Source organism: Marmota monax, unplaced genomic scaffold, assembly GCF_021218885.2.
Source record: "Marmota monax isolate L192 unplaced genomic scaffold, Marmota_monax_Labrador192_F-V1.1 WCK01_AAM20220418_F8-fsc00017, whole genome shotgun sequence".
In the NCBI taxonomy this organism is placed as follows: domain Eukaryota; kingdom Metazoa; phylum Chordata; class Mammalia; order Rodentia; family Sciuridae; genus Marmota; species Marmota monax.
The window spans coordinates 2,901,624-2,913,560 of record NW_026695241.1 but is presented as its reverse complement, the minus strand read 5'-3'; the positions used below and the strand labels follow the sequence as shown (position 1 = coordinate 2,913,560).

General features: G+C 57.9%; 1 protein-coding gene across 1 annotated transcript; it reads right to left on the bottom strand.

Moving 5' to 3' along the window:
• Positions 1-3,018: 3,018 nt before the first annotated feature.
• LOC124090160 (alpha-1-antitrypsin-like protein GS55-MS) lies at positions 3,019-11,937 on the bottom strand. The gene is made up of 5 exons (XM_046440559.2): positions 11,798-11,937; positions 7,511-8,145; positions 5,455-5,725; positions 4,103-4,250; positions 3,019-3,294 (listed from the first exon to the last, which is right to left on the bottom strand). The coding sequence occupies exons 2-5, from the start codon at positions 8,139-8,141 to the stop codon at positions 3,103-3,105; spliced, it is 1,242 nt and encodes a 413-aa protein (XP_046296515.1). The 5' UTR covers positions 8,142-8,145; positions 11,798-11,937; the 3' UTR covers positions 3,019-3,102.

The window sequence follows — 11,937 nt, the reverse complement described above, 5'->3', positions numbered from 1 at the left end:
TTGTACCCCTTAAGGAGGTGAAGAGGCTTTGCCTGCTCTGTCCCTGCCTGGGACCTCCTCACTGTGGGTCCTCTGGGCATTCCTGATGCCACAGCACCCGTCACTGCTGTGATGCCAACAACGGCTGTGGGAGCTTCAGACATCTAGGACCTGTGTGGGCACCTTTGAGCTCCACTGACAGCCCTGTGCCCTGCCTGGGGACAGCCACTAGAGGGAAAGGACCAACATGGAGCACTTCAGGTTTTATTGCAGTGTGGGCATGTGGTTATGCCCCAGGGGCTCTGGGCTTCCAGTGCTGCACCCCCTCAACACAGGTGGGTGAGCCCCACCCCGCCCAGCTCAGGGCCCCAGGAGGCTGTCTGGGCTGGGCATGGCCAGGACAGGGGCTCTAGATAAAGGGCCCTGTCACTGTGTTTTCATGGAGACACTGCAGAATGGAGATTTCTGTCCTATTTTTGATGAGGACATTGATGCAGAGGCTACAAAGTCACAAGGGTCAGTTACCTTCTGTCCTACGTGACACTATAATAGCCAGAGCTCTGCCCACACCCAGCGGGTCCCTCCTGGTTCCCACCAAGCTGGTGAAGTCCCCTCTGGGGCGAGAATATCTCCCAAGTAGAGTTCTGAGTCCTTTAGTGACAGGCAGGTTTAGTATTTAAAAGATGGGGTCAAAGGTCAGAGGCTCTGGCTTCTTCCCCCCTTCCCTCCCCTGAACCCTCAGGTGGCAGATGGCCAGGTCCTCTCCTGTCCTCTCCCACACAATGCCAGGGCAAGGCCACATTGAGATCTGTGGGCTGCTTCCCAGGGCTGTGGGCTGCAGAGGCAGTGGGAGGCCACTCCTTGAGAGCACAGGCTCTTCCTAGGGAAGCACTGGGTGCCACCAAGCACAGGTGCCAGCGATTCTCGTGGTTTAGGAGGAATTACTGCTCAGGAGCCCAGGGAGGGACAGAAGGGTGGGTGAGGGGTTGGAGGAACAGGGTGAGCCATGAGGTCAGGTTGCCACTCACTAGCCATGGGACGGTGACAACATAGGAGACGGGTAGCCGCCATGAACCTTGATTTTCTCCTTGGGGTTTTGAAAAGCACAGATATCTGCTGAGGGCATCACGGTGCTGCCACTAGGATTCAGGGGAGAGACACTGGGACAGCACTGCCCAAGGAGTGCCCTTGTCCCCACCTGCTCTATTCAGAGGTCTGGGAGGCCTGAGGCCATGTCTGAGGTGACTCCCAAGCCAGCTCCAATGTGGGCTGTACTGGCAGCAGTGAGTTTAGGGGCTCAGAGAGGACTGACAACCTCACTCAGGTCACATAGGTGCTATGTGTTAAGATCCAGGTTTGGGACACTCACGTGTCACTTCATTCTGGGTGACTGATGACGTTCATATCATTGGAAGTGTATGTGCAGGTTGGAGGTCCCTATGTGAAACCTAGAGATCCTGTTTCTTCTTCAGGGAGAGTTCAGACCCATTGATAGGTGGTGCCATGTGATGGCAGAGATGTGACTGTTCTGACTGTAAAGAGGACCCTGTGTCAGGACCCCACCTAGGGCGTCATGTCCACCCTCCTCCCATGAGAGGTGAGGGATGATGCTGAGATGGCCGTGAGGTGTCAGTGTGGCCACAGGAGAAGGGGACCCCGAGCCCTGGGCTCCCAGCTACTTCAGACCAGCAGCCTTGAGGGTGGAAGGGGCCAGGGCGCCCCATGGCAGGGCTGCTCCAGGACAGCCTGGCCACCCACCAGACCTCCTGCTGTCCTGAGGATCCCGGGGGACCCTGGAGGAGGCGCCAGGTGCACTGCCCCAGTGAGAGCCCAGGCAGGGCAGGAGGGCTGGGGTTCCAGGGGGCTCTCCTTGCCCTGCCACAGCCAACGCAGCCTGCCGTGACCTTTAGGAGCCATCCCTGGGACCATGGCACAGGACTAGGGAGAGGGGACATAGGGTAAGTGGCCTGGGGTCCTGGGGGCCTGGGGCTGGGTGGGCTTGAGGGGTAGACAGTGACACAGAGCCCCTCCTGCTCACTGGGGACAGGGGCTCTTCCAAGAGGGGACGTGTGAGCCTCCTGGGCAGCTATGGAAAGACAAGGACAGAGGTCAGGTCCTGGCCCAGCCCACTGAGGAAGGCTCCTCACCACCTCCTCCAACCCCCCTAGGACATGCCCTGTGAGGCCAGCGGCCAGGTCTGGTGAGGGGACAGTGTGGTGAGAGGGGGCATGGTCACCTCCCTGCTGTGGCTGTAGTCACAGCTACTCAAAGCCAGGGTGTGAGCCGCCAGGTTTGGGGGCACAGAGGGTCATGGTTGGATGTGAGGTGTCCCCAAACTCAGGAGGGAGACACTGCAGAAGGTTCAGAGGAGAAATGAGGGTTGTGAGGACCTAAAGCCGATCAGTGAGTCCTCCCTGAGGGGGTTACCTGGGGGTCACTGAGGGAGGTGGGTGTGGCTGGAGGGGGAGGGCACTGGGGACATGGGGTGTGGCTGGAGGGGGAGGGCACTGGGGACAGGGCTCTGGGGTTATGTTTGTGTCTGGCCAGTGGAGTCTCTCTGTGCTTCCTGATCACCACCTGAGCCGCTTCCCTCCCCCCCACTCTTCCCCCATGGGGGTCAGCCTCACCTTGGGCCCTGAGGAATGGACCTGGCTGTGTGTGCACTATGACCTCTGCCACTGTGATCCCCAAGTAAACGTTTCCACCTCTGAAATTGTCCTGGTCGGGTCTTAGTCAGAGGAGCACAAAGGCTGACTAACAGGTGGGGCTTCTTGGGTGTGTGTGGCCAGCGATGGGTGGGAGGGGGCATGGGGTGCTGGGTGGACCCTGGGCCTCTGGCTGCTGTTGGGCCACAGACCCCCTCAGGATTCCCAGTCAGGACTGGAGATCTCAGAATGGACATGCTCAGGTCCCGCAGGACGTGGCCTCAGCCAGTCACCATTGACCAGCACACACCTGACACACTGTCACTGAGAGGTGCTGTGACCTGGAGTCCTCTCATGACCTCAGGACACAGAGGGATTCACCAGAACCACAGGATCAGGGTTGGCCAGACCACCCATTGTTTAATGTCATCTGGGAGGGCCCAGCAGGCAGGAGGGCAGATTCCAGCACCCGAGGTGGCTATGGTTGTGTGGGGTTCACCACCTTCCCCACAAAGAGGGGGCTCTTGGTGTAGTGCTCAATGATGACCAGGAGGAAGGGCCTGTCGAATTTCACGTCAGGGGGAAGAGACATGGGCATCATTTCCAAAAATGTGGCCCCCGCAGCCTCTGTGCCTCTCTCATCGATGGTCAGCACAGCCTTATGCAGGGCCTGGAGGGGAGAGAAGCAGAGGGGCTCTGAGGTCCTGCTGCCCCACCCCAGGCTGCAGCAAGGCCCCACGTGGGAGCCTCCTACCAACAGGACCTCACCAGGGCCTTCCTGCTGGACCAGCCTGTCCTGTCCTAGGCCTCCCTGTGGGTCACTCAGGTCCCCCCAACCCCATCTCAGCCTCTGCCTGACTCAGCATGCTCCCCTCCCCTCCTTTCCTGACCTCCATCTCTCTGGCCATTGGATGTGACCTCAGGGCACAAGAGCCTCCATGTCACCTCCACATATATCCCCTCCCCCTGTAGGGCTAGGAGGTCCTCAGCACAGGGACACTGGTGGTGACCTTCCTAGCGCCCAGACCCCTATAGAAAGCCACCCACATGGACCTGCAGTTGCTTTTGGTCCCCTCCACCTTTTTCTAGCAAGTGGCCCACTGGACTCAGGAATGATTCAGATTTGCTGGTTCACAAGTAGCTCTAATGTCACAGATGGAAGATTCCAGAACATTCCCTGAAGTCACTGAGCCTAATTCTCTCAGTGTTAATGTGGGTAAACAGAATCCCAAGGACTCCATGGCCCTGGGGAAGGAAAAGGCCAAGGGTCAGTGAGCTCCTCAGGGGAAGTCCCTAGAACAACTGCAGCACAGGAGGCCACCTCCCTGGCTCTGTCCTCCTCCCTGTCAGAGCTGGTGAATCTCTGCATCCTCAGGAGGACTTGACTGGCCCTTGCTGTGTCCCTTGGCCCCTCCCTCAGCCTCAGGCCTAAGCAGGCCCCCACCACTCTGGCCTGCAGACCCCATGGCCATCCTCACCTGGGAGACCCTCAGGGGAGCGTCCTCCGTGATCCCAGACAGGTCAGCCTTTTCGCTGAAGACGTTGGTGATGCCCAGACTTGTCAGGACAGGCTTCAGATCGATGGTTCCAGAGATGTTCAGTTTGGGGAAGTATAAATTGACGGAGCTAGTATGCAGATAGGAAATGAGGGGTTCACAGAGTCTCTGGGGTTCTGCTGGACCCATGGTGCTCTGAAAGTGTTTTCTCTCCTGATTGGTTATCTTGCTTAATGCCCTGTCCCCACCCACATCCATCGAAGTGCTTTGGCTTACTTACGTTTAGCTTCCTCGACACTTGGCATGGAGAATGTTCCCGTCAGTGGGAACATCTTGTCCTGTGGCCCCTGCACACCCCCTCCCCCTAGGAGTCATCCAGGCAGTGTCCTCCCAGAAGCAGGGGTCAGCCTGTAGCCCGTGGTCACACCAGCCTGCCCAGCCAGGAGCCTCCCTGGGGACAGTGGCCAGGGTATCATGGGTCAGTGCAGCAGGACTGAGGGACACAGGCTCACTGAGGGAGAGGTTTGTCACCTCCAAAACCCAAGGCTGCAGGCTCATCTGGTGTCTCCAGGGACAGTGACAAGACCAGGCACCTGTGCTGAGGCTGCACACTGGCAGCGAGCCTCAGGGATCAGTCCCAGGATGCATTGCACTCTGTTCTCAGTCCGGGTGCAGGGACCTCAGGAGGCTGGGTGTGCCAGCAATGGTGACCATCCAAGTGCAGTTTAACCTGGACATGTGTGTCACATCTGTCTGCAGTGTGTCTCCGTCACCAGTGGCCAAGCCTGGGCTCAGGACAGTGCACCTGCTCTGTGTCACATACCCCAGCTGTGTGGCTCCTGGGACAAGTGGACCAGCCTGAGATGCGACAGAGAAACGGAGCCTGCGGGAACGTGCCCTGAGCTCCCAGCTCTGCCTGTTCCTGTTCTGGGCCTTTCCATGCAGGCGCTTCCCCTGTGCACCTCAGCCGGTCCTACAGGAAGTCCTCCCTCTTGCTGCCCTATCCTGCAGGCCCAGGCCTTTGTCCTTGATTCTGCCACAACATGTGCTAGTGTCAGTGCCCCGGCGAGGCCCTGGATATTGGGAGGGGACCATGTACATTCTTGGAGGGAAGTCCCCCTCCAGCTGGATCTGTGTCCTGCTCTTTGACCACTGTCCCTTCTCAGCTGCTACCTGAGCTGAGCCCTGGCATTTCCTGTAGCACAGGGTCATTCACTGTAGCTGTGGCCCCAGGGATGGTCCCCCCTGCTGCCCGTGCTGTCTTCTGATGCATTGGTCCTGAGGGACCTTGAGCCTGTGCCTGTGCTGTCCAGCGGGTCCCTGCCTGGACTCACCTGCTCTCCCTGTTCTTCAGGAACTTGGCGAGGATTTCCTTAGTGATGGTGTCCTCCAGGTGCTGCAGTTTCCCCTCGTCGGGCAGGAGGAAGATGGCGGTGGCGTTGCCCAGGTAGTCCATCTGCAGCACCCAGCTGGCCAGAGTGGAGCAGTAGTGCAGGTCGAACATGCCCAGGCGATTCATCATGGGCACCCTCACGGTGGTGGCCTGGTCCACGTGGAAGTCTTCTTCCTTGGTGTGATCTACCTCGAAGGGTTTCTTCCATTTGCCTGGACAGAGGGAAAGTGGACGGCAGCGGGTGGGATGGAGGCTTAGGTGTGAGAGGAGAGCAGAGGCGCCCTCAGCCTGCCTGGGGGGAAGCTCCTCACCCACCTCTGCTGCATCCTGGGCAGGAGGGCCTCCAACCCCTTCAGGCTGGGGATAGAGAGACAGGCGTTCAGGACTAGAGGATCAGCTGGGATTTCTAGATCCTGCAGGCTGCCATGGAGACGCCTCCTGACTGTGCCCAGTGAGCATTTCTGTTACAATTACATTTTTTATTGAAGGGCAGTTTGGGATTAAGTGAAAAGCTCTGGTCCCAGTCCTACAGTGGGACCTCTTCTCCTGGACCTCAGGATCCTTATTGATTGACAGTTCAGTTGTCACTCAGGTCAAACATTCAGTGTACCCTAAATCCTTGTCCTGGACTCACATGAGAAGCACAGATGTCCAGGCAGCCTGCCTCTTCTAGGCAAGAGCTCCTCACCTTCTAGGCCACCAAATTGGGAGGGTAGTGCAGGGAACCCTGAGCCCACATGTCTCAATGGAGTTGGGAGGAATGAGACCTGCCCTAGGTGCAGCAGAGCTGGCCCCTCAGTCGTGTTGATGGTGGCCTGGGGCTCTGTACGGTAAGACTCTGCCCAGGAACAAGAAAGCCAGGGTTCAGAGGAAGTCACCCTGGCCTTGTGCTATTGTTTGGATGTGGTGTCCCCCAAAAGCTCACTTGTGAGACAATGCAGGGTGCTTAGGAGGAGAAATGACTGGGCCATAGCCTTAACCTAATCAGTGAATTAATCCCTGATGGTAACAGGAGGCAGGTGGGCTGAGGCTGGAGGAGGTGTGTATTTGGGGGTCGTTGGGGGCGTGGTTATGGGGTATATATGTTGTCTCTGCAGAGTGGAGTCTCTCTCTGCTTCCTGATCACCATGTGAGCTGCTACCCTCCCCCACACTCCTCTGCCATGATGTTCTGCCTCACCCTGAGCCCCAAAGAATGGAGCTAGACATATATAGACTGAGACCTCTGTAACTGTGAAGCACAAATAAACCTTTCCTCCTCTAAAACTGTTCTGGTTGGGTCTTTAAGTGACAGTGGTGAAAAGCTCAGTAAAACACCTTGACTTCCCAGGACTCCCGAAGCCATTGCCCTGGGGCAGTGGAAGCTGCCTTAGGTCCTGGGTCCTGCGGAGCCCTGGCAGGTGGGCAGGCTGAGGGTCCCTGCCAGCTACTCAGCTGTGACAGATCCCCACAATCCCATGTGTGACTTGGGTACTCCTTTCAGACCTCACAACGTTGTCCAAGACAAGATAGGACAATCATATCCCAAAGAGGTGAAATGGCTCATTCAATGACAAGGCCATTGAGTAGGGTAGACAGGATGTGGACCCAGGCCTTACACACCCCCAGCTGCCACACTCCACAACAAGAGTTGTTCCAAGGACTTTCCATGAAAGGCCACTCCCTCCCACCACCTGCCACAATGTGCATCAGTGGCTCTCTAGTTAGGAAACATTACACGTGCCCCTCCCTGATGGGGACCCAGTGAGCAGGAGGACAGTCAGGACTCTGATGCGTCCTGCAGAAAAGTCAATGCTTTTGAAAGTTTTATCAACTCTTCCCTAACTTAACTGATGGTGGAAGACATTTCAGGGCTTAGACATGGAAGATTGAGGAGCCACTCTGAGAGGCCCTGCCACAGTGCAGACAGTGCTGCCAAGGAAAGTTCCAGAACTGGTGGATGGAAAACAACTTTGGGGTTTCCATGGGAACCCACTCAGGCTGATTGACTCATCTTACCTTTGAAGAAAATGTAGTTCACCAGGGCGAGAACTGAGTCTCTGTTCAGATCTTTCACCAAATCCACAATTTTCCCTTGGGTCCCTTTCTCCACATAAGTGTTGATCTGCTTCTTGGCCTCTTTAGTGTTTGTGAAGTTGGTGGAGAAGGCCTCTGAGTGGTACAGGTTCTTGACATCCTCCAAGAACTTGTCCAGCAGCTTCAGATTGTGGTCAATGAAGAGGCCGCTGCCGGTGGTCAGCTGGAGCTGGCTGTTGGGCCTGTTAAGGGTTTGGAGAAGATGCTGGAAGCCCTGGTGGATTTCAGCCTCCGGGATATCCGTGTTGTTGAAGCCCAGACCCTCCAGGATCTGGGTGTGAGTGTCAGCCTTGGTGCCCAGCGAGAGTGAGGCCAAGGCCGTGGCGATGCTCACAGGGGAGAAGAAGATGTTGGTGGTGTTGGACTCATGGGCCAGCACCCGGTAGAGGCTGAAGGCAAACTCCGCCAGATTCGGAGCAATCTTGTGGCAGGCTGGGTGCTCCTGGTCGGGCTTGGATGCATCTGTCTCCTGAGCATCTTCAGCCAGGGAGCCAGCAGCCAGGCAGCTGAGGCCAGCCAGCAGCAGGAGGCCCCACGAGATAGAGGACGGCATCGTCCTGCAAGGCAGAGGAGGTCAGAGGCCTGAGTTAGGCCACAGTGATTCTCTCTGGCTTGGACGGACACCATGCAGAGCCACCAGGGTGTAGTGAGCTCCAAGACGGCCCAGCCTGTGCCAAGCCCTTCCTCCACCTGCATCACTGCAAACCCCCAGGGAGACGCAGAGCTGCCCTGAGCCCTAAAGGGTGTGAATTCTCTGCTTCCTTCACAGTCCTGTGGGGACAACTGCTCTCCTCCAAAGCCTAGAGGGGTTCAGGTGCACGTCCAGGGTTGGCCAGCAAGTGGAGTAGGGGACCAGCTCAGTCACTGGCTGGTAGGGTCCTGAGCCCACCCTTTGGCCCTTCCACTTGGCAGCTGCAATGACCTGGGTGCTGCATCCTGTGGGGAATGTGCTCCCTGCAGAGGAAGCACCTTGCACTTGGACCCCTTGAGGACATGGTGGAGCTGTGCTAGAGCCCCCAGGGGCTGTCCCCACCTGACCCTGACAGAGCCTCAGCCTGAGTGAAGAGGGGCATGCCTAGGCTGCTCTGTGACCTCAGCCCCAAGGTGGGCGGGCATCCTGTGTGGTTCACCTGCTGACACTGGGGGAGCTAGAGGGCCCTGTCCCTCCCCAGCTGTGTGGGCCAGGACAGGTGATTTGAACTCTCTGCTCCTTGTGTTGCCCACATATAAAGTGGGGGTTCTTGGGACAATTCAAGAAGTCTCAACCCCAAAAGTGCACTGAAGGGCTCCGAGGGAGTGTCCCCTTGAGGGAGGGGCTGGCAGGTGTTTCCACCTCAAAGCCTTTGGGTGACAGGCTGTGAGGGTCTGTGATTCATGGCTGAGGATGAGGCAGTAGCAAGGGGCAGGGCCTGTGGCTGGACCAGGGGGAGGAGGCTCTGCCTAGAGGTGGTGGAGGGCAGTGTCACCCTCAGCCACACGTGGACAGCCATGGAGCCCTGACCCCAGAGCTCCCAAGGCTCCAGCTCTGCCCAAGCCATGACCCTCCAGCTCTGTGGGGAGAACTGCCCTCCTGCAGCCCCTCAGTCAACCTGCTCTCCATACAGTCGGGGAACCTGAGGGCTGAGCTGCAGAGAAGCCATGAGCAGCCCTTAACTAATAGGGTGGAGAGACCTGCACCCCTGACTTCGAGGCAGGAAAACCTACGGAGAAGGAGTTGGGAATGAGAAATCCTGAGCTTCACTCGTTGCCGTGACCTTTGGAAATGCTTCTTTCCACCCAGACATCAAAGGGAAGTGACAGCTGTTTTTCCACCACCTCTTTTCCTGGCCTTCATGTCTAAATAATCCAGAGAGAGCCAGCCACACGCTGCGCAACACACCTTTGTCTTTTTCGTTAACTAGCTGGATGTCAGCACTAAAGATGGTGCTAAGAGGGGTTGTACGTGTCCCTGTGCTGCCCGGCTGGGCTTGGCTGAGCCTTCATGGTGGTGGAAGTCACCATCTTTCAGAGCCTGAGGTCAGGAGGTGGGTGGGTCTCAGCAGGGTAGGGACATGTGGTGAGAGGCCTCAGGGCCAGAGATTGAGGCATCAGGCCTGAGCAGGGCCACTGCTGTACCCTTGGCCTTGAGTAAGGGTCTGAGCAAGCACTGACCCAGGACACGACTCTCATGTTGGATGAAGGGGAGTTGGGAGAGACTCAAATGAATGACGTCCTCTGTGCACAAACCTTGGGCTCTAAATTACAGGGGTGTCTGTCAGGAGGTGAGAGGATGCAGGGGGGGAGGTAGGGGAAGGTTTCCAGCCCAGGTGAGCACCTCCATCCACCTCCCATGTCACATCACCTCCTCTGATTTCTTCCCTTTAGAGTGAGGGTCTGAGGCCCAGAGATGGTCAGGGCCTGGCCAAGGCTGCACAGAGAAGCTGAGGCAAAGGTGGAACAAGCCTTGGTTTTCCTCCTCTGGGACCAGGGACTGAGACAGTCCTGCCCGAGGGTTCCAGGCTTCATGGGGGCCCTGACAGTGACCCCAAGCTTCCTGCTGGGTTCCCTCTATTTCCTGGCCTGTTCCTGAAAGCCTCGGGGGCCCAAGACCTGCTCCCCCTGGGCTGCTATTGGAGGCAGCACCCTGCAGCCCCAAAGCCTTGAGCTGGGCAGGCCAGCTGCAGAGGGTGGACTGGAGCCCCTCAGGTACAGACACGGAGGCCAAGCCTTCAGGAACGGACTGGAGGTGGCACCCTGATGGTTCTGGAAGGGGGTGTGGGTGGGAGCAGTCAGTGTGAGGCAGGGAGAGGGAGGACCCCCAACCCAGCTCATCCCACACCATTTCTGCTCCTCGTTGTTGACCCAGAGCAAAGAGGCGGGGTCCAGGAATAACCCTGACCTGAGGTCACAACCCATGGAAAGCACCAAAGCCCAGCATGAGCCAGCCCTGCCCCCTGGTGACAGTGGCCTTGGTAAATGACTTCCCCTCTTTGAGTGTCACTTCCTGTCCTTACAGTAGAGAGGAGAACCTGTGAAGGAAGAAGTGAATCACAAACAAGGTGACCACCAGGTGGCACTGGCCCTGGGGAAGCGCCCACACCTGCAGGATGCCTGCTGGTGGCTACTTGCCCCAGGCCAGACAGGGGCTCTGCTCAGCAGTGAGCTGCTTCTGAGGGGCCATTTCCACCTGTCCCCACGTGTCTGCCTGCCTACTTCTCACTCTATGCCAGAGCAGACATCAGCCCAGGGTCACAATCATTGTCACATCATTGTCACCAACACTCCAGAAACCCAGGCTAGTGACGATGAGGTAAGAGAAGAAAACCAAGAATTTTCTATGCCTTTCTCCATGGCTCCAGAGGCTGAGCTACAGTCCAAGGTCACAGAGCAGCTGAGAGGCCTCCAGGCCAGACCAGGCTTCCTATTCTCCAACTAGGGCCCGAGCCCCGAGAGAAGCATTCACAGTAGGCCAAGGTCAGCAGCATGAGCTCTGGAGCCCAGTGCCTGAGTTTGAGTACTGGGCACTGAGTGATCTGGAGCAAGTTTTCCACCTCTGAGTTCCCAGTTTCCTCATCTGTAAATGGGAATGACCACAGAACCACCTCAGAGGGGCTGTGAGGCTGAAATGTGTTCTTATGTGCACTGAGCTCAGCGGCGGCTGGCTCAGAGTGGTCACTGGGGAAGGTCAGCTCTAACCACGTGAAGGTGGCCTTCCCAGGGCTCCCATTCCCCTGGGTGCACAAGGTGGGCTCAGAACTACGGCCCGTGGGGGGGGGGGGTTGCCCTGGTTCTGTCCCTGGGCGCCTCTGGAGGGGATGGAAGGTGCCAGCCGGCTCCTGGCTGCCCTCTGTGGCCTTCTGTCCTCATCTGCAGAAGGGGAGGAAGGTCCTCACTCAGGTAAAGGGGCTGCAGAGGCTGCCGAGACACAGTGGCAGGAAAGACCAGGCCACCAGAGCCACTGTCCCCGCGGCTGCTGTGGCCGCACCTCGACTCCCCAGGGCTGTGAGCTAGATGCCCTCTGCCACTGCTCAGGAGGGCTGGTGACCCACCAGAGGTACTGCCAGGTTCTGGGGTGGCTGGGGGAGATGGAGGGGACCTTCAGGGTTACTGTGGCTAAGACGACAGGAGGGCCAGCTGAAGCCTGCCCTGTCCACCCTGCCTGCGTCCTGCCTCTGCCTGCTTGGGACCCAGAGGCTCCTAGAGGCTGTCCCCAGGGAAAGGCATACTCACCACTCACTGTCCCAGGACCGGTGTGGTGACGGGGGCTGAGGAGGCAGAGCCCTGTCCTTGTCTGTATTTAAGCAGTGGACACAGAGGGGCGATGGGGGAGGCTGCAGTGGACATTAGCCAAGGTCACTCTGGTTATCGGA